The sequence below is a fragment of the Diplotaxodon limnothrissa genome, linkage group LG5 (genome assembly GCF_057381915.1).
Source record: "Diplotaxodon limnothrissa isolate DT_005_m linkage group LG5, D_limnothrissa_male_GT1.1, whole genome shotgun sequence".
In the NCBI taxonomy this organism is placed as follows: domain Eukaryota; kingdom Metazoa; phylum Chordata; class Actinopteri; order Cichliformes; family Cichlidae; genus Diplotaxodon; species Diplotaxodon limnothrissa.
In genome coordinates, this window is record NC_140600.1 from 17,317,253 (window position 1) to 17,339,239 (window position 21,987).

At 40.2% G+C, this 21,987-nt stretch overlaps 1 protein-coding gene across 1 annotated transcript; it reads left to right on the forward strand.

Annotated features, from left to right (window-relative positions):
- Positions 1-1,940: 1,940 nt before the first annotated feature.
- LOC146632024 (sortilin-like) lies at positions 1,941-18,304 on the forward strand. The gene is made up of 20 exons (XM_085353985.1): positions 1,941-2,217; positions 7,886-7,948; positions 8,028-8,101; positions 8,202-8,304; positions 8,670-8,831; positions 8,979-9,052; positions 10,011-10,060; positions 10,474-10,601; positions 11,629-11,773; positions 11,863-12,018; positions 12,113-12,225; positions 12,382-12,484; positions 12,569-12,737; positions 12,839-13,023; positions 13,112-13,301; positions 14,592-14,708; positions 16,013-16,121; positions 17,083-17,195; positions 17,300-17,426; positions 17,524-18,304. Exons 1-20 carry the CDS (start codon positions 1,981-1,983, stop codon positions 17,536-17,538), a joined length of 2,433 nt encoding a protein of 810 aa, XP_085210111.1. The 5' UTR covers positions 1,941-1,980; the 3' UTR covers positions 17,539-18,304.
- Positions 18,305-21,987: the final 3,683 nt, after the last annotated feature.

Here is a 21,987-nt window from a genome sequence, read left to right on the forward strand (position 1 = left end):
GTTGTATTCAGAAAGTTGCCGACTCTTTGCAGTTTTTGTTTTTCTTGTCTTTCAACTATGGTATTTCAATAATATCTAATTAGTATTAGTAAACCGTATTGCAAACGCAGCGTAACTGGTTTAGTTTTGTGCTCATGATACCATACACATGTTAGCAAAAACTAAATTGAAGGCATCATCCTTTGTCAAAAAGGCCTGTTTATATACACAGTCTCCCATTTTCAGAGGCTCAGAATTAACTAAACAATTGGCAAGTGCTTTCATGACCAGGTTAGGCCTGCTCCCTTATTTGATGAGAAGTAATGCAGATGTAATGTCTTAAATTTATTCAAAGTATTGAATTTGTGTTTCATAACTTTTTACTAATATAAGTGAGGGATTCCATGACTAGGCTGAAAATCTAAAATAAACTGATCAGAGAGAGCAAAAAACCTTCGGAGCAGCCAAATTGGCAATCTGTTTCATGATTTAGAAGAAGGAATCCACTGATCAGTTCAGCAGGAACAGAAGGATTGAAAGACCACAGGAGACAGCTAAAGTGGATAATTATAGAATTATTTCCATTGTTTAAGAAAAATAACTTTACGAGTCAAGGACAGGCGCATCACTGTCAAGATCTGCAATCATGTTTTTATGATTGGAGAAGGAGTTTACAACAAGATTCAAAATGCTGATTATAAAAACAGGAAGGCTGGAAAAGACTTTTTTCTAGAAAGAGCCTGCACAGTTCTGGAAAAAATTCTTTGGACAGATGACTTTACCAGAATAATGGAAAGAGAAAAGTATGGAGGACAGAAACGGGTCATTATTTGAGGCATACTACATTATCTGACAAACATGGTGGAGGCAGTATTATGGCTTGGGTATGTGTGGCTGCTGATGGAAGCAGCAGGATTCTCAAGTATACAGGCCTATACACTCTGCTTATACTCCAAATGTTGAAAAACTGATTGGACGGTGCTTCACAACTGAATCGAAGAATAATGTGAAAGAAAGGTGGCTGATGTAAAAGCCTGCAGAGCATCTCGACCAGGAAGATACATGATACATGATGTCCATGGTTTCAAGACTTTACACCACAGGTGTCGAACTCCAGGCCTTGAGGGCCAGTGTCCTGCAGGTTTTAGATCTCACCCTGGGTCAACACACTTGAATCAAATGATTAGTTCATTACCAGGCCTGTGGAGAACTTCAAGACATGTTGAGGAGGTCATTTAGACATTTAAATCAGCTGAGTTGGATCAAGGACACATCTAAGACCTGCCGGACACTGGCCCTCGAGGCCTGGAGTTCGACACCTGTGCTTTACACAGTCACTGACTGCAAAAGATTTCATTCAAAACACTGAAAACAATCCTTGTATATTGTAATTATCTTAGTTTGGCTAATTAATTTTAAACCTCAGAAACAGGGTCTAAGTATAAAATGGCTGTAATTCCTCAACTGTTGATGCATTTTTTTTGTCAACTAATACAAAAAAGAAACCAAACAAATTTAAAATATATTTTTTGTATTAAAAAACTTAAGTTTTATTTTGAGGGATCTGTATGTAAGAACCTTCACTAGCTGTTTCACAATAAAAAGTGAAACTACCGCTGCTGTGCAAAAAAAAAAAGAGCGAGAGGGAGAGAGAAGGAAGCCGTGCTGTAGATTATTTGTTCTACTTTTCTATTTGCTTCTTGGAATCCCAAACAAATTCAGAGAAAATAATTCAACAACACTCAAAAGCGCTAGTAAGTTTTGCGCGGTCCTTCCACCAGGGGGCAGTTCAACCCCAGAAAAGGTGTGACACTCAGTCGAGAAAGATCGACGCCGTCCAATTATATCACAGGTTATTCTGGTCCCGACCAATCCGGTGCCGCGGTGGATGGGCCGCTGTGGAAGATGCTTTGGGTGATGAGGGGGGCATGTGCGGCCAACTGGTGGTGGGACAGTGAAGTTTCTCGCAGGAGTCTCGAGTTGGACACCGCTGGGTTCATAATGATCTCCGCATCTTGCATTTTGGCGCTCGGGCTGTTTTCGTCTGCGCTGGGCAAACATCAGTACGAAGGGGGAAAGTTTTCACATTTGAGGAGGCTGCAGGGGGAATTGGGTGGTGATGAGGAGCGACTTATTCCAGAGAGGAAGGAGCTGCCGAAGCGCAGCGCAGGACTGAATGAACAGACATGTACAGCTTTGCCCGGAGTAGAGTCAGCCCTGCTGAACGACACCAGCACTGTAAGTGACTTCACACCCACAGTGACAGGATTACACGTGAGCTTATTCCTCACATGATGGAGTTGCTCGTAACATTTCCAAACATTTTCCTAACAGATGCACACAAGGAAAGATGTGAATCTTGCATATTAAACTGCTTCTAATTACTGAAGGGGTTTGTAGATTAGTCGATCAACCGATGGAAAGAAATTTTGATAGTCATTCAATCAAATAAAATTAACTCAATACGTTTAACTAACTTAAATGCTCATTAATTAATGTTGAGTATGTGAGTTCAGGACAGTTTGGGATAAAAAGAAAAAAAAAGACTAATACGATTATGTCAAAGATTTATTTAATAGAAAAACAAATAAAAATAGAGGACTATTAAATTTTTCTGTTATTAGTAAATCTGATATTGTTTAATCAATTATTATTTGATTTATAAATGTTTTTACAGGGATCTCCAGTTTGTTTGCTTCGAGCACCTGTATAAAACTTTAAGATGTACTTTTTACTGGCACACGGGACAATCAGTCCTTAAAAAGATTCCAAAGACTTACTGAATATCAAAATATTTGATATTGTGTATGATATTTATTTGTAACTAGTCAATAAACAAACAAAGAAAACGTGGAGAAGGTGAAAGTGGTTTAGTTAAGTAATCTGCCAGTTTCAGCCAGTTCTCCTATTTTTCTAGTTCTTTCTGTTGCAACCTTTTTTAATTGATCTGGATTAATGTAGGTCAGCGCTCCACATGTGTGGTGCTTGCTGACTCTGTGTTTTCATGCTCTGATGGACTAATGGTGCTGGGTGAATGGAGAATGTAACAGCATACAGTCATACGCATTTGACTGTGTTCCTCGTGTCTGGAGGGATCTTGGAAGAGCCGGCTGATAGCATACCTTTACTACCTCTTTGGAATCGCCATGAGATAGTGGAATGGTGGTAGGCATGAAGTACAGTTTTTTTCTTCTTTTTTTTATTCTCAGACAAACAACAACTGAGCATCCAACCAGAAGCACAATAACAACAAACTCATAAGAAGTTACAACAAAGCTCCACAGGATCATTTTCATGTTGTGTGTGTGTGTCTTAGTTGTGCATGTATTACTAATGCTGTGGGGGTCTTGAATCTCTTTATACATTGCGGGGACTTATCTTCCTTATGGGGACAAAAACACATCCATAATGTCAGCCACATGTTTTAAAGTTAGGGGTAGATTGTAAACCAGTGTATTGTCCTCTGAAATCATGGATACACCACTTTGGTGTGTGTGAAGGTAATAGGTGGTGTTACATCATTTCACTGAATGAAACACCTGGTCTTCTATCGACCGTGAAAATAATTCAGTGTGTTTTCAGAGAGCAGGCTCCTCCCTTCTCCTCCGGGCCTTTCTCCCTGACAAACATTCCCCACGTTCTTCTGCTAAACTTCATCTGATCTCCACTGTGGGCTGATGTCTGAGTTATCAGAGCTGCATGCTAGATCAGGAGGGGAAAAAGGATTTAGATCTGTATTATGCGCTCCTTATTTTCCAGATGGCTGTGTAAATTATCAGATCAGACACAGCTGACCTCCTTCTCTCTGTGCTCCTTTTTGTGGTTTTTGTAGACCTGGTAGACTACACAGGATGTGTTCTGTCAGCCAGCCCAAGCCTTAACGTATTTTCCCCGTTTGTGCGAGGTTCATTTAGCTGACTCAGGTTAACAAACTAGCTTGTTTTGTTTTTCTTTTCTTTTTCCCCCCCTTCTTCAGACTCTATCCTGTCTCCCGTTCCCTCAGGCCAAAAAGAACAAAACAAACAGGAAAAAAGTGCTCTGTCCTCAGGGTAGCTGGGGTGCAGCCAGCTGCTGGAGCACCAAGGAAAGCAGCAGAGCTGGTGTACCACATGGTGTGTGTCAGAAAGAAATCTGGCCTTGTTGATACACAGGGAACATACAAGAACGACAAAGTATAAATGAAGGAGGCACTGGTAGAACCCATGATCAACTTGCACTACTTCAGTGGAAAAATTAGCCTGCTGCATCTAATAGCATCAATCAAACATGCTGAATATGTATTTAACATAGCAGATATGTATTGATATGAAAACTTTCCTTACAGAGGGTGGTGCAGGCAAAGATGCTTGATTCCCGTGTTTACCATCCTCTCTGCACAGCCTGCAGCACATGTGGCAGAGTCCAGCTGTGTCTTCACATTAATCCGTTATTCAGTGAACTACGTTGTTAATGTAACAATGAAACTGATGCTACTTTATGTATATACTATATACAGTAAGCCCTTATTTAAAGACAGATATGTCAATATCTTATAGTTTTTACTTCCTTTGTTTCTACCAGCAAAAATGTGAAGGTTTAGCTGGATTTGGGCAGTTGATTAGTTTTTCATTATTCAGTTTATTATGGATACATAAATTATCAGAAGATCTAACAGTCTAGTCCACTGCTATCTATTTCATAGATCAGGCTGCCGTATCCATTTAAAGCCCAAATGATGAAATAATTGCCAGAAAATTTTAATTTCTTTTGAAAAAACAAAAGACTCTTTGAAGCTTTTGACAGAAAAAAAACCCCATTAATTTGACTATATGAACTTCAGTTTGCATTTTATTTGCCACATCCAGCATTTTTTTTTTTTTTTTTTAAATTCTGCAGTTTAGGTTTTTTGGTGAGGAAAACAAAGACTGGTGATGCAGAAGTCTCAAAAACTCAAGTATCAAATATGATATGATAGGTCTTCCATTTTTTTTTTTAGCATGCTAACATTTAGTGTTGGAGCCAACAGATGACAGATTGGCATTGCCATCTGACGAGCCATGCTGCTAGCCTGGAAAGAAAAACATGAAAAAGACCAAACAAAAAGATTTTGATGTGCTGCCCAAGCAGCTAATTATTTGAGAGATTAAAATTTCGCTCATAGACTTAAAATGGGCAATAATCATGATTTTTTTTTTAATCACTTTGTAAATGTATTAGTTAAAAATTAATTAGCATTAATTTTTTCTTCTTTTCTGGTATTCCTGGAGAATAAGAATCTAGCAAACAGCTTGGAACTCAAATCGTAGTCGAACAGCAGAGGCTTGCAACGCTGCTTCATGTGTGAGATCAGAGCCTCAGCATTTGACCTCCTTCTGAAGTTTTATGCGTGTAAACATTGCTGAAGCAGAGAGAATAAGGAGCTCATTGTGTTGCCTTTTCTGTGAGAGGACTTTACTGTGCTCCCACCCACAGACTGTGTGTTATTGAGTCTGCTTGTATAGATGTTTGTATGTGTCTATTTGTGATGTACACTCCAGAAGTTTTGTTGTTACTGAACTAAATGCCAGATTCGGGAGGTTAGAGAAGCCTTTACAGAGCAGCTCTGGACCCTTAAATCCAACATGAGACACAGCATGAGGTCATGTCTGGTATGTGAGGCCATGTTCAACTGGTTCAGGCATATCTTCATTTTTACATACATGATGTTAATTCCTACATTTAGATGTCTATCTTGGCCCGTGATAATCTTATAGAGGAGATTATAAATCTGAGGAGTTTTCACTTCCTGGTTAAATACTAGGTAAAAAACAAAAAAAGACAACCTATGATATAAATGCAGTGTTTGATCGTTTAGGTGTGTGTACTGCAGCTGGGCAAGTCAGCTTTAGTCCATATAGAGTTTCAGAGAAACCGATGTGGAAAGTGTCCCACTGGTTTAAATTTAACACAGGTGTGATAGCAACTGGCAGAAACATTTGCAAAGACTTAGTATTAGGACAAGACATGACTTAAATTTCATATTGTTTAGTTTGAAATGATCATAATATTTTACATTTTATGATATGACTCCTCTGCTTACCTTATATTCTCATGCTCTGCTGTGATTGTACAGTCATTTATGTCCTCCTCAGGATGAATTATATTAACTTTGTTGATTTTAGCATTGGTAGTCATCCCGCATTTCAGTTTCTACAATTATGTTGATTTTGAGCAAGATACCAGCACAGCTAATGACATTCCCATCAGCCTCAGCTCTTCTTGTATTTGCATGGTTTGAAAACTCTGCTTGTTATTAGTGGCATTGCTGGCATTTTTAGCATGTTCACAAGCATTTATCTCAAAGCATTACTTTGCTATAAGCTCCTGTAGCCTCTTCAGTAGTTTTTAACATGACTCAGTGCAGTGATAAGTCCAACCTTACTGCTTCCACAGGAATTAAGAGGGTAAGTAGCAGTAGCCAGCTGCTGCTAATCCAATGCCCTTGATTAGATGATCATCAGCAAGTGTGAACACTTCGATAAAAACACAAGTTTTTGCAGCTTATTGGTCTGGAGCATGCAAGGGTGTATTAAAGCAACCCCACAGTCTTCACAAGAGTGGACTTCCAAGTAAATTTAGACTCTCCATGTTATGATCCATGAACTACTCTTTATACCAGAGTATTCTAGAGTGAAACGTGAGGCCATCTGTCCAACAGCTTGGCCGAAACTGGGTCATGCAACAGGACAATTATCCAAGGCACAGGGGCGAAGGTACAACCAAATGGCTGAAAAAGAAAAGAATCAAGGTGTTGCAATGGTCCAGTCAAAGTCCTTAAGAGAGCTGTGCATCAGTTCAAACCTCAATAAACTGAAGCAACACTATAACGAAGACTGGGAAGTGGGAGGAGTACTTTTCATAGAGTCCTCTGAAAACTTTGCCTTGGTTGTCTGGGAAAATTTAAGTATGTGTGTGTACTCTATATGTACATATTTATATTCATATCTGCTTATTTAATCCTTATTCGCATTATCTAATAGTATCATAAATTGTGTTAAGGTGATTAAAAAAACTAACGATATACTTAGAATGCTAATACTTGTAGCTGTGTAGTCTCATTAAAACATGTCTAGTGGAGCATATGCTAATAGTTTTGCTTTCTTATATCTCGTAAAAATCTTTAAAGTCTTGACATTTAACCTGTAGGTTCAAGCTAGAGAGTGAGTTTTGGGGAGGACAGCACATATGACTTTTTAAAAAAACTGACCAATAGGATGAAAAGAGGATTGCAAACGGGGTTGTAAAATAGTTATACGATCAAAATAGGAACAGATGGATGCAGGAGGCATACGGCAGGCGTGACCATCTTCTGTGGCTTTATGGACACAGACGCTTTTGGGCTGTACTCACCTTGAAAACATCTTTGTCCCTCCAGCTAAAGAGAGGAGGGGAGACTCCAAACATTGTGGGCTGTGGCTAGAGACCAAACACTTGAGCTTCAGTCGGGATGAATGAAGAGGAATGTTGTTTTTCTGTCAGAGTTGGGAAATAGTAGTTCTGCTCCCTCCGTGCCTCTAATATTATGTCACACCTGTTCCTTTTATTTTGAACTTTGAGTCTTTCGGGGCTTGAGGAATGTATTAGTAAGTGACTGTTAAGGTAAACACCGGAAAAATTGGCTACATTCAGCCTTAATGTCTGTCATGTGTTTGAGAGAGTGTTCTTGCTGCGTTCGAGACATTAGCAAAGTGTGTTGTTCTCTGGCTTCGTCTTTGTGATTTACACAGGAATGTAGGTCACACAGGCAGAGTGCATCCAAATGACCGAGCTGCTTTGGACAGTATGGAAAATTCAAGCTGTCCTCTCCGTTCATGTGTCTAGTTTTTAGTAAACAGCAGTGTTTTCTGTATTTTCACTAAAATGTCTTCTTTTTTTCCCTCCCTTTCAGTTCACGTTCAAGGTGCAGACATTGGGTTCACTGTCTTTAGCCTGGGTGGGCAATGGATCAGGGGTGAGTTCATGTGTATGACAATATATAACTCCAAGATGATGCTTGATTTCTGTGTAACTCCATTCATCTCTCACCCCAGGTGCTGCTGGTGTTGACAACCTTTCAGGTGCCTTTGTTCATGATCCGCTTCGGCCAGTCTAACCTTTACAGGAGGTGAGAAGTGCCTCGCTGCTGGTTTGGTTTAGTGGCTTTATTAAACTTTTACTAATTACAGTGGTCTGAGGGTCTAACTGCAACCTTGTCTGTGTGTCAGTGAAGACTATGGGAAGACGTTCAAAGACGTGACTCATCTGATTAACCACACCTTCATCCAGACAGAGTTCGGCATCGCTATCAGTCCAGACCACTCAGGGAAGGTGAGTGATTCTTTAAAAGAGTCAGTACATGCAGTGCAATACGATGAAGTATCCTCAAAGGTTTTTGCAGTTGTGGATCATTTCTCATCTACTTGTGTTTTCAGTAAAACAGCACAATTTCCTCAGTTCTTCTGTTGTTTACATCTAAAGAAAACAGTAAATAAATGTCAGTTGTAATCCTCTGATTCACAGGTGGCATCTCCAAAATGTTTATTTGATCTGATAATCCACTGACATAAAATGAAGAAAAGCAACGAATCCCCACCTGAATAATGTTCAGTGCTTTGGTTTGATTTAAATGTGTTTTCTCTCTCATCAGCTACGTGACCGATTGATTTAACTCTGGCTCTTTTGTTTGGCATCAGGTGATCCTGAGCGGTGATGTGTCCGACGTCGGGGGTTTTCGGCTGTTTCGCTCGCAGGACTTTGGACTGACCTTTGTTTCCACCGACCTGCCATTTGAGCCCCTCATTCAGATCCTGTACAACCCCGGGGACTGCAACAAACTTCTGACACTCAGTATCATGGTATATAGTCAGGGATTTGGAGTTTCAATAAAAGAAAACCTCTCTTCTCCTGAAGTGAACCATTTCCTAATTTCTCAATTAGGAATGGGTAAATACTAAAAATAAACATGTACTCCCTTTTTACTGACAAAGCTTTTTTCTTTTAAGATGGACCTGTGGTTGTCTGAGGACTTTGGTGCCACCTGGAGGAAGATCCACGACAGTGTGTGTTTGGTCAGATGGTAAGAACTGACCTCCCCATCAGATTGATGTTAAAGTATAATTAAGGACAGGGGAGACAATCAGGACAGGTGAGGGGTGTGAACCTTACCTTTGGCCTTTTTTTTTCTTAGAGACTTTCCCTCAACTTTAATGAAAGTGACATATAAACATAAAGCAGTGCGCGCTTCCTTTAGACAGGATTCCTGCTCTCTGTTTCTGAGCCAAGAGTGAATTTCGGGCCCAGGTTAAAGGCCACTGGTGCTTACACATAAAATAAATGTTTCTCATAAAACACAAGTTTCCATCACTGACAGGCACATTTGTCCGTGTGGGTTTACAAACAGTCAACATGTACGTCTTTGCTTTTGGTAAAAATAGGAGTGTGTGTGTTCTTTGTCCATTGTTGTTTTTCCAGCTGCTTTCCTCACCACAGTCTGTATCCCCCATCCTGACTCTGGTTTTATTTGAACACCAGAGTTCACATGAGGTTGCGGTGTCAGCCTGCGGTTGTTAGCGCTGCATTGTGGGAAGATTGTGATAGCTCTGTGCGACCACAGCTGTCATTTAGGCCTCAACCTAAATTGACTGCAGAGCCAGGGAGCTGAGGTTGCTGTCAGACTGAATCATGAGTCAGCAGTGGCATTCTTATTCAGCCCGCAGTCCTTGAACCAGAATCTGTGCAGTGTGAAAACCTTCATCTTGTTTGGCAGCGAACAAAACCCGACAGAACTTGTGGGGGGTGTCTGTCTGTGTGTGTGTGTGTGTGTGTGGGGGGGGGGGGGTAACCAAGGTAACCAGGGTTGATGTCTGCCTTGCTCACACCAGCACTTTAAAACCATAACCATAATCTGCAATTTATATAAGTTCCAAAAGTGGATCTACATTTGATTTACAGATGTTAAACAATGTTAGCGCAATTAGATCTTTCCCTCCGCCGTCTGATTCTACCCGATTATGGTTTGTTTTTCTCACACACAGGGGTCCAAAGAATAGCATCTACTTTACCACAAACAACAACGGATCATGCAGTAAGTGAAGATAACACCATCCCTCCACAGAAGCCCTTTCAGACATGCACTCCTTTTATGAATCCACACCACCTGAATGTGTCGTATCCGAACGCGGACCCAGGTTTATCGTTCCTTAAAAGTTGTGCCTTGTTGTTGACAGTCATGAGTTACTTTCAACTTGGCAGTCTAAACCAAATGGATTCTTACACACGAATAGATCCACACAGTATAAAAAGTTTCTCGTATTTCAGTATTTATTTCATGATTTATTTCCAATCAAGAAATTCCATCTATGTGCAACTCAATCCATTCCTTTAACAGACTTATTAAAGCAGCAGAGATATGTATCCCCACTTTATGTGGGTAAAGCGCTATATTAACACGTTCAATGATAACTAACTTCACTAACTTCACCTTTTTTTTTCTGTCAGATGACAAAGGCATGTTACATCTACGAAAGACATTCGACTACGGTAAAAGTTTCCACACCATTGCAACGAGAGTTTACTCATTTGTACTTGGAGGAAGATTTGTTTTCGCCTCCATCATGACTGGCACGGTACGTCTGTGTGTGTGCGCGCACCTTTGTACCTTTATTCTTTAAGAGCTGAGTGTGTTTGTTTTGTGAACAGACATTGCATTTTTGCAGTCTGTGTATTTAGTGGCATTGGGTGTAGTTGTTTATTTGTACACCCATTTTCTTCTTCTTCTTCTTCTTCTTTCTATGCTTTCTTTACTCAGTTTGCAAAACAAAAATACATCTTCTCACTTAAAGCGTTCAAATAGTTTGTGACATCTGGCATTAATGTTCAGTCTGTATCTGGATATCCTATCTGGGTAACTAAACACAGATACAGGAAATCTTTCATACCTCATGCAATAACTATTTGTTATACAATACATCTGTCTGGCAAAGAGTCATCTGCTCTTTAATTTTATAGCATAGCATAGCATCTTTATTTATAATGCACTTTACATTATGACTTTATTGTCTTTTAAAACGATCTTTTTCCTGCATGGATATTAAAATATTTGATTTTACTTGCTATATATTATTATTAGTTGTCTTATAAATATTATTTATAGCTTGTCTCTACTCAAAATCGCATGCTTGTAGTGTAAATGCTTGGATTGTGACTGGAATGCAGTTTGTTTAGTGTGACTGTATCTGGAGTTGGCCTGGCCCACATTCTTAAGATGATGATCTGCTCACACAAAGTTGAAAGGCCGTCTACATCTTCCTCCTGGCTTAGCTTTCAAGATAAAAGCACAGTTTTATAAACGTATTTCCAACGATGCTTTGCTTGACTGGGAATACAGTATAAGCCATGCATGCAGAGGAATTTACTCACACTCCTTGAACTCACATATTTCATGTAGAATTTAATGTTTTAATGTCTGGTGTAAAGGCAAATAAAAGAGACAGACTGGGTGTCTTTAATAATACGGGGTGTAGGCGATGAGCATATACTGTATAACCAACAGTGTCATACAGGTGCCTGGATTTTGGTGTAATGATTCCCACTAAAAGTAGCATAAATACACCTTCTGTGCAGTAATTGTGTCTGTGAATGTGTGTGTGACAGAGTACAGAGCGTATGATCCACGTCTCAGTAGATGGCGGCGAGACGTGGAACATGGCTCAGCTTCCTACAGTCACCCACGAGCAGTTTTATTCCATCCTGGCAGCCAATCAGGACGTGATCTTCATGCACGTGGATGACCCCGGTGGTAAGAACTGGTGCTGATGATGATTTCTCTTCTGCTATCAGTTAACATATCCAAGTGTATAATCCAGACGTGTGTTCTGTGCGGGGCAGACTCTGGTGTTGGAACCATCTATGTGTCAGATGACAGAGGAACTGTGTTCTCCAAGTCTCTGGAGCGCCACCTCTACACAACCACAGGAAGTGACACTGACTTCACTGTCATCCATTCACTCAGGGGCGTCTACATGACCAGTGTGCTCGCAGACGGTCAGTTAACACACTAGTTAAATGTAGAAAATGTGAAAATTATCTTCTGCTAGGAATTTAAGTGAATTTTGAATCCATCATGTTTGTTTTGCAGATGGCACAGTGGAGACTGTAATCACCTATGACCAAGGAGCAAAGTGGCAGAGGCTGCGCAGACCAGAGAACAGCCACTGTAACACTGACACCTCTACCAACAGACCTAACAGAGTGAGACACACAGACACAAGTATTGGAGTATATTTTTATTAGGATGTGGTCGCATGTGACCTCTTGTAATGCCCCAAAATGAACTCTTTCAAACGGATTTAATTTCTCAGTACGAGCCAGTGTGTAAACATTGTTTTCATCACTGTGTCTTTACAGTGCAGGCTACACATCCACGCCTCCTACAGCACCACCATGAAGATGAACGTCCCCATGCTTCCTCTCTCACAGCCCAGTGCAGTGGGCCTCATTCTGGCCCACGGTAAGACACACCAAGCCACCAAATTCTTTCAGTGCAATCAGTTTTACTGAATGTTTCTTGATAGTCTCCCTCCCTTTTCTCCAGGCAGTGTTGAAGATGCAGATTCAGTTCTTTTCCCTGATGTGTATGTGTCTGATGATGGGGGCTACTCATGGATGTTGGCCCTCAAGGGACCCCATCATTATGCTATACTGGACTCAGGAGGCCTGCTGGTGGCTGTGGAGCACACTAACTTACCTGTCAGCCAGATAAAGTGCGAACAACTGTTAAACACTGTCTAGCATTTTGTGACATATATGTAAGTGTTTGTGTGCGTCACTTTTGCAGCTAATGTTTTTTTTAACCACCCGTCAGGTTTTCCACAGATGAAGGACAGTGCTGGCATACATATAACTTCACCAATGACCCACTTCACTTCAGTGGCATGGACAGTGAGCCTGGCTCTCGCTCCATGAACGTCAGCCTGTGGGGCTACAGGAAGGACTTCAGTAAATGGGTGGTGATCACTATAGACTTCAGGAAGCTCCTCACCAGAGACTGTGAGTAAGGCACAGAGGATGGCGATGTTTGTGCAGCATTACAGCAAGTGTGTTTTCACTATGATAATGTGCGTGTTTGCTTTTGCAGGCACAGAAGGAGACTACGTGCAGTGGCTGGCTCACTCTTCAGACACCACTGGTTCTAATGATGGCTGTTTGCTGGGCTATAAAGAGACCTTCTTACGCCTGAGGAAAGGCTCTGTTTGCTGGAACGGGAGGGACTATGCAGTCACCAAGAGGCTGTCCCCCTGTCCATGTACACTGGATGATTATCACTGGTATCTCCTTGTTCACTTCATCTCCTTTTGTGCAAGTGATTGGTGTAATAGATGAACTTGTGACTTTATTATGGTATTCTTGAAACTGGATTTTGATTTTTACATAAGAAGATTGTGGGGTATACATTATATTTGTAGAAATGCTCTTTATGCATGACTTTTTCCTTCAACACATTATTTATTCTGCTATTCAGTCTCTCTACTAGTTCAAAATACACTATGTGGACAAAAGTATTGGAACACGTACACATCAAACCCACAGGAACCTTTATGACATCCATTTCTAATTCCAAAGGCATTAATATGAAGTTGGACTATAGCTATAACAGCTTCCACTCTTCTGGGAAGGCTTTCTACAGCATTTTTGGAATGTGTGTGGGAATTTTTGCCCATTCATCCAGAATGGCATTTATAAGCTCAGATGTTGGTAAAGAGGACCTGGCTTTTAATCTCTTTTCTAGTTCAACCCAAAGGTGGTGTTCAATGGGTTTGAGGTCAGGGCTCTGTCTGGACCAGTCAAATTCTTCCACACCAAACTCATCCAGCCATGTCTTTATGAACCTTGCTTTGTGCACAGGCGCGCAGTCATCCTGGAAAGAAGGGGGTTTTCCATAACTGTTCCCACAAAGCTGTAAGGAGAGAATTTTCAAAAATATCTTGGTAAGCTGAAGCATTTAGATTTATCTTCACTGAACATGTTTCTACTGATCCAGAGTCCAGTGACAACGTGCTCCATCCAATGCTTTGGATTGCTCCTGGGGATGTAAAGCTTGCATGTAGCTGCTGATCAGCTGCCATGAAGCTCCCAGCGCACAGCTTTTGTGCTGATGTTAATGACAGAAGAGGTTTGGACCTGTGCAGTTATTTAGTCAGTAGAATACTGGTGACTTTTACACCTCAACATCCAGTCTGTAACTGTACCTGTGACTTGCTGTGGTTCCTAATTGCTTCCACTTTGCAATAATATCACTTACATGTGATCGTGGAATGTCTAGAAGGGAAGAAATTTTATGAACTGACTATTACAGTACCACTCTCAAATACAGTGAGATCACTCTTCCACAAATGTGTAAATGTAGACTGCATGGCTAGGTGTTTGCTTTTCTACACCAGTGGGACTGAATAAAATACTGGAATACAGTGATAAACAAGTGTGGCCCAATATTTTTGTCCATATAGTCTAAATTTGATCTATCTTATCTTATTTGCATATTTGACAGTTCAATGAATCTTCAGCTTTTTGCATTCAACAGTGCATTAGTGTAGAAATGACACAGCTTTGTGTTGCAGTGATTTTGGGTATTACCGACCAGAGAACAGCTCAGAGTGTGTGGAGCAGGAAGAGTTGAAGGACCGTCCTTTGGAGTTCTGTTTAAATGGGACCACTGAACAGCTGCAGACCAGTGGGTGAGGACATTTGACATTTTTACCCCCCCCCCAAAAAAAACCAAAACCTCTTACTAACCAAGATACATTATGCATTATAATTATAATACACATTTTGCATATTACACATACTATCCCTGTGCCTGAGATGCACAAACCATTTTTACACATCCACAACACCCCTGAACTCTTCTTGGACTCACCTGGCATGTGTGAAATGCAACGTCCAAGGCAATCAGATCATTTTTGGGGGGGTTAGGCTATGTACTGATATTTTTGTTTTTGTGGTACAGCTTGTGATCTTTGCTCAATCCAGCATGAAAGTTAAAAGAAAATAGCATTTTCTTCATTTCTGTGATTATGAATTTAACGTTAAAAAGTATTGTGTTTTATTTTAGCAATGGGGAGGAATATAATTATATACCATATTTACTAATCAAAAACACACACTCTCGATTATATACTCCCTTTGTTCTGCTTGTCTGTCTGTCTGTGAGCAGTCTAGCATCCACTTTTCAAGATATCATGTTTTTTGTGAGCCTAGATAGAAATAAGAGCTTGAGCTTATTTAATTTAAATAATTTAACATTTAAAATTAAAATAAAAGTCAAAGCTTAACTGGTGAGAAAAATGTCAGGAAACCATATCAAGTGATATATCAGATGAAAAGGCATGGAGAGAGCTGTACAACACACTTGTTGTAATAAAAACATCATAAAACATCAGTTTTTAGAATAGCCAACTGTCTCTGATTTCAGTCTGCTAGAAAAATGGCATGAAAGTGGGTCAATGGGCCTGCAAATCTTAGATGGAGAAGCAGAAAATATTCTAAAAATTTGATGATTTGAGTTGTTGAAAACACATATTTAACTAAATTATTTTCTGAGTTATTAGTTGTGTTCTTTTAGACAGGACAATCTATCTATCTAATATCTTAAAGCAGCATGAAAACTGAATGAAAACGCAATTTTCTTCATTTCTGTGTTCAGATATCGTCACTAGGTGTCATTTGCACTTTGAAGTTTTTTTATTAATGTGTCAGAAAGGACAGCTGGGGAAAAAAATCCAGACCTCGTTCTTCCAGAATTGTAACAAAGTTCTTGTGCAAAAGCAGGTCCATTTACAAACAGACACTTCAGGAACTGTTGGTGTCCATGCTTCAAGACAGGATTTTCTAAATGGCCATTCTTTTTCCCACTTTTTTTGTGTTTGTTAATCTCCCTCCACTGTTGTCAGGAATAATATTTTGAGTTGTTCTGCTGTAACTGATGTCCTTTTCTTTGAATTTTGTCTCGCCTTACATATATCTGTCCCTCCTTTTCAAGCTACCGGAAGATTCCCAGCAGCCAGTGCGAGGGAGGTTTCCAACCAGTTAGGAAAGAGACGGACTTGAGGAAGATGTGCACCAGCAACGCTCTTATTCCTTATTCCCTAGTGAGTTCTGCTTATTCTGAAATGCAGGCTGTGCACGTTAGTATATAGACTTATTGGGACAAAATGAAAGTTAAGGAAGGGTCTGATCTTCAGCATGGTCAGCACTGGAGGTGTGAAATGGCTAATCACGTAGCAGCTTGAGTCGAGCTTTTGATCAAATGTAGTAAAAATGTGAAAATTTTAACATCTGTTAACAGAAAGTGTAAATTGATGTTTCTCTTCACTATTGAAACACACATATTTAGAGTTTAGAGGTAAATGGAGATACAGACTGATGAAGAGCAGAACATTTTTTGATGAGACGTAACAGCCATAAACTTTACCACTTCCCCCAAAAGTCTGTCTAATCTTTTATTAGTACATGTAAGCGTTCTAAAGTGATTCCTCTGCCAGTTTGACCTACAAGAGTCACTTTTTCATGCTTTCTCTTGGTGACTCTTATCGAATGAATGGCATTAAACCGCAGGCTTGTTAACTAACTGAAAAGGAAAGAAGGGGAAAAACAGCACAGGGGAAAAAAAGTTAAGTCTTGTGGTGTCACAGAATCATTTTTTGCAAACAGCATGATGGCATTGTAAAATGACTTACTCAGTGATTTCAGACTCCAGTGTTGTTGTCATTTCCAAAGCAAGATGTCGTCAAGCCAGTGTAACAGAAAATGAGGCGGTGCAGTGGGCAAAATCATTTGTGTTTGCTTTTTGAATGAATTTAAGGAGCATTATTGCTCATCATTGTTCTACAGATCTAATTGAGTTTCATGCTTTGTGAATGTTTTAAATCTATAAAACGGATGTGTGTATTTTCCTTTTTTGTTTTGATCCTTTACCTTTTCCTTACTAAAAAGTTTGTTTTTGTTTACTTTTTAAAAGACACTTCGGAAGCCCAAATAACGTATAAACTGTAGGCCGAGGAACCTAGTGCACTGCGTTGCATATTTAAACTTTTCCCGTCTCTTGAACAGATTGAAAACAGTTCAACGAATACTGCTCTCATAGTCATGGTCGTCATAGCGATCCTCCTGACAAGCGCTGTCGCAGGTGTTTGGCTGGTTAAGAAATATGTCTGTGGAGGACGGTGGGTTACTTTCTTTTCTTTTTTCACCCTTTGCAGCCGCAGTAATAAATGATGCACTCACATCTCTTCGGTTTCTTCCTAATATGGACTTTTGTCCTCATCAGGTTCCTCGTGCACCGTTACTCTGTTATGAGGGAACATGCTGAAGCTAACAAAATAGAAGGAGTGGATGATGTGGACCCCCACTACATGGAGACAGGAAAAGCACAGTACAATGAGGACTCGGATCAGGTAGATGTTGTGTAAAGGGCCCCTTATATTTATTAGTTTTACCTAAAACGCTGTGATTATCTAAAAACACTGTTATACTGTTTGTGTCTCCCCATAGGACCTTTTAGAATAAGATTTCTTCCCACTCAAAGGCTCTTCAGACTAAATCTAAAGCAGTCTTTCATGATGCCTGGGCATTCCTGTTGCTCCCACATGCTGATTAACATCTGCTTCTCACTTCTCGCTATCCCCTGGAGGCCGGAGGACTCAGCAGCAGCGGGGCGACTTCCTATATTGCTTCCTTGTACCGGCTGAGACTCCCAGCAAATAGGCGCACTGGTGATTTTGGGAGGGGACAGAAGAAAGCCTCTGGGATCCCCGGAGAGCTTTTGTTCTCTCTGTCACAGAAAATTCTGTAAAGACCTTTGAGCGTGAAAATGTGCTCCATTGTGCTCTGTATGTTTCCTTTCATGATGACCTGAGAAGAGACCGCGTTGCACTGCACAAGCACCATGCAGCTGCTACAGCTTGGACATGTGGGTGCACAGAATGTTTTATTAAGAGCTGGGAAACATGGGAGAAACAGGACACAGAAAATAATCAGTATTTTAGCTCAGAGTTTTCATCTGCTGTCAGTTAAGTAGTTTTTGTACTCTGTACATTTAAAACTTTAGGATCCTGTCCTTGTGTTCATGGTGGGCCACTTTATATGTTTCGCTAATCGCTAAAATGAAGCAATAACATAATTTTTTGTTCCTCATTTTGTCACAGGTTTTGGGAAATTGGGGTTTTGTATTTGATACTAACTCCTGTGAACAGTGGTACCTATTTTTAATAGTCTTTTCCTTTCAACCATACTGTCTGGATCTTTGAAGGTAAAAACTGGCCAGAATCGCTTAATGCACTAGAAATTGTAAGACTCAAATTGGTGATTGGAATTGGCTTTTTTTAAGGAGAACCTTTCATCTTTTGTTAGGTACCAGATAATGTGTCAAAGTTAATGTAGTTCTTGCTTTTAAAACATGTTCTCCTAGTTCAGTGTGCAAATAATGGATATTAAAAACCAGAAGCTGCTGTGCTACTGGGATTTTCCTGCACAACCATTCCTTCACAGAGAATGGTCTGAAAAAGAGAAAATATGCAGTTAGTAAGTTTTCTTGGTGGAGATTTCTTGTTGATGTCAGAGGAGCTTTGAGCTGACAGGATTCCAACAGTAACTCAAATAACCATTCGTTACAACCAAGGTATGCGGAAGAGCATCTCTGAATGTACCACCCACTACACAGCAGATGGGCTACAGCAGCGGAAGACCAGACTGCTGTCAGCTAAGAACAGGAAGTGGAGGGTATATCTGCATAGGATCACAGGTATTAGACAACAGCAGATTGTTGCAGACCAGGCATCAACAATCTGCTGTTGCCTGGACTGATGAGTCTCAGTTTCTGTTGTGACAATCAGATAGGGTCAGAAACAACGGGAAACCACGGATCCATCCTGCCTTTTATCATCAGTTTGGGATGGTGGTGGTGTAATGGTGTGGTGGATATTTTTCTTGGCACACTTGTAGACCACACCACAGTGCATTCTTCCCATGGCTGCTTCCAGCTCAATAACGTCATGTTACAAAGCTCAAATCTTCCCAAACTGGTTTCTTGAACACGAGAAAGAGTCCACTGTACTCAAATGGCCTCCACAGACACTAGATTACAATACAGCACCTCTTACACAATTTAAACAATCTATTACGTATATAAACTGTAGTAAACAAGAGTAAACGATTTTAGTCCTTCATTTTTAGTGCCTAGTGAAACCCAGCCCAACACAGTCATTATTTTTCACTCTCCTGCGAGTGTGGTGAAAATGAAAGATTTGAATTATTGCCAAAGCACTTTTAATGGATATTTTTCAAACGTTAGGCCAGCATTATAAAAACTTATGCTCATCCAAACCCTTTACTTGAACTTCTATGATATTTTTGTTTAACAAGATGCGCCAGTACATTGCTGTTTGTTTGTTTGTTTGTTTGTATTTCACTGACATTTCAGCCAGGCATAATCAGCAAATAAATAACGATAGTGGTTTTAAAAAGAAGTGCAAACATTTCTATAATCATCTGATATCAGCGCAACACAAAACATAACCTCACTTTTTGTTCACAATAACAGTGTATTAAGATTAATGGTGCCTGGTGACCGTAAGGAGCGCTTGCTTTATAAAATTAACTACACCTGTGTCCCAGTACGCATGTCTGTGTAATATCAAGTGTTTTAGCTGGTATGTTGGCTGGCTGCCTTTTTTATTATCTGCGATGGAAGAAGTATAACATTTGACACACATGTAGGGCTTATGGCTAATGCTTGTATTCTCCAGCAGATGCAATACCACCCCAGCAAATAAGCTATTGCAATAAGCTGGCCTAATACTGAGGCATAACTCAAGGATCGTTTGGTGGACTTTGTCAGATATGAAAGCAGGTTTTTAATGCTTGATCCTTCTTGATTTACTTAACTGTCAGTAAGAACAAGCCCAGCTGTCTCCTGTATTTAATGATTTATTATTGCACTACGTCTACAGATGTGTGATGTTGCGTGTGTTCTAGTCCTTGTGTGTTTTGTAAAATATCAGGGGCCAAGATGGGTGACATTCTTTCCATCTCGTTTTCTCCGCTGTCTGTTTGCTGGGATGAGTAACTCTGGATTCAATATTCTGTCGAGCAGATGTTTTTATAACAATGTTTGCATTTATAGACTGAAATAATACTCTCTTTTACATCTGTGCTCTTGTGCTGGAGTTTTCTTCAACACAACACAAAGTACATAGAAAAAATTACAGTACTTTAGCAGCAATTATTTTAATAGTATTTTTGTGTCAAAATACACCCTAAAAAGAACATAAAGTCAGTTTTTTTCCTTTTTGAGGAGATTAGTTTTTACTGTTATCAGTTTACTTTACTGCTCAGTATACAACAAAATATATTGTAATATTGAAGGGGACATATCAACGACCTCTATCAACTGTTCTTGTAAGTTACTGAAAGCACTTAAAATAAGGTGCTGTTTTATAAGTGGTTCATTCATAAAGTTAATATTTTATGAATAGGTAACGCCATATAGAAACAAACCAGTTAAAGTGGTGTTTTTAATGCAAAGCGGTCTAAACTGAGTTTCAAATTTCATGATATGACATGTAGCATTACTCACGCAGACAGATATTTAAAATAAAAACTATAGGAGAAAAGGTAATATCTACACTGGAGTTTATTAAGAAGAAATGCTGGATTTTATAATGTGTAGGTAAATGAAAGCTACACTTACTTAGCTGTGCTTTTTGTTGAGTGCCAGCTGCCTGCTACCGGTGAAAGAAGGACAGCGCTCAAAAAGAATTAAGGGGTTGCTCAGTCATCACAGCATAACACAAAGTCCTTTTAACTTCAGAGCTATGAGCCTGTGCAGTTAGGAAGCAGAAAACACTCTGTGTCCAATTCATCTGTGTTGGTGCAAATGAAAGCGACAACAGACGCACTGGAGAGGCAACAACAAGACAATTCTCATGAAGTGAATGGCTTTGCAGGTGCTGACTCCTTGTTAGTCACTGCTTGTAGCACGGGATGATTCCTGTAGTCCAGGATTGTCCAGCTCCAGGCCTCAAGGGCCGGTGTCCTGCAGGTTTTAGATATCACCCTGGGTCAGCACACCTGAATCAAATGAATAGTTCATTACCAGAAGACCACAAATGTATGTGCCATCACCATGGAGCTGGACTACCTGTGCAGGCTGAATGGGCGTCCAACTTCAGGCCTCAAGGGCTGGTGTCCTACAGGTTTTAGATGTGTCCTTGATCCAACACAGCTGATTTAAGTAGCTAAATGGCTCGATATGCCTTGAAGTTCTCCAGAGGCCTGGTATTGAACTAATTGTTTGATTCACCACTCCTGCACTACAGCCTCCTACCTGAGGGGAGTGCAATAAATGTGTGCAGGGTGAGTAGCGTCTTTCAAGCATCTGCTGGTGTAGTGCAGTGATGATGCTGCCAGTCGTCTTTGCAGATTTCAATACACTCAACAGAGCCTTCTTCTTCTACGGCAGGGGTGAGGGGGAACTCCAGGCCTCAAGGGCCCGTGTCATGCAGGTTTTGTGTCCTTGATCTAACACAGCTGATTTAAATGGCTAAATGACCTCCTCAATAGTTAGCTATGGCTCCATATGTCTTGAAGTTCTCCAGAGGTCTAATAATGAATTAATCATTTGATTCAGGTGTGTTAACCCAGGGTGATATTTAAAACCTGCGGCCTGGAGAGGTCTGTGGCCACAACCAGCAAAACCATTCCTTTCTTGGGATGTCGTGTTGTCACCGTTCGAAGTGGACTCCGTGGTTTATGCTTCATAAACGCTTCCTAAACTGAACAGGGTATTTTCGCTGAAGTTTTTTTTTTAAAATCATTGTATTTTACAACATGCTTTTAATCTGAAAAGACTGTTTTAAAAAGGGAAAAATGCCTCTGTAAGTAATATTTTTAAAAAGTAGGGGGAGCCATATTCTGGCTTCTCATGCGGAAGTTGAGTAGCCACAGTCATCATTTTGA

What these genes read in the sequence shown, in the direction of transcription:
- LOC146632024 (XM_085353985.1), top strand. Translation starts at nt 1,981, where the DNA reads ATGATCTCCGCATCTTGCATTTTGGCGCTCGGGCTGTTTTCGTCTGCG. An exon ending in ACACTGGATGATTATCACTG is followed by an intron (nt 13,302 to 14,591) that starts GTATCTCCTTGT and finishes TTTGTGTTGCAG; the next exon opens with TGATTTTGGGTATTACCGAC. An exon ending in GAACAGCTGCAGACCAGTGG is followed by an intron (nt 14,709 to 16,012) that starts GTGAGGACATTT and finishes CTCCTTTTCAAG; the next exon opens with CTACCGGAAGATTCCCAGCA.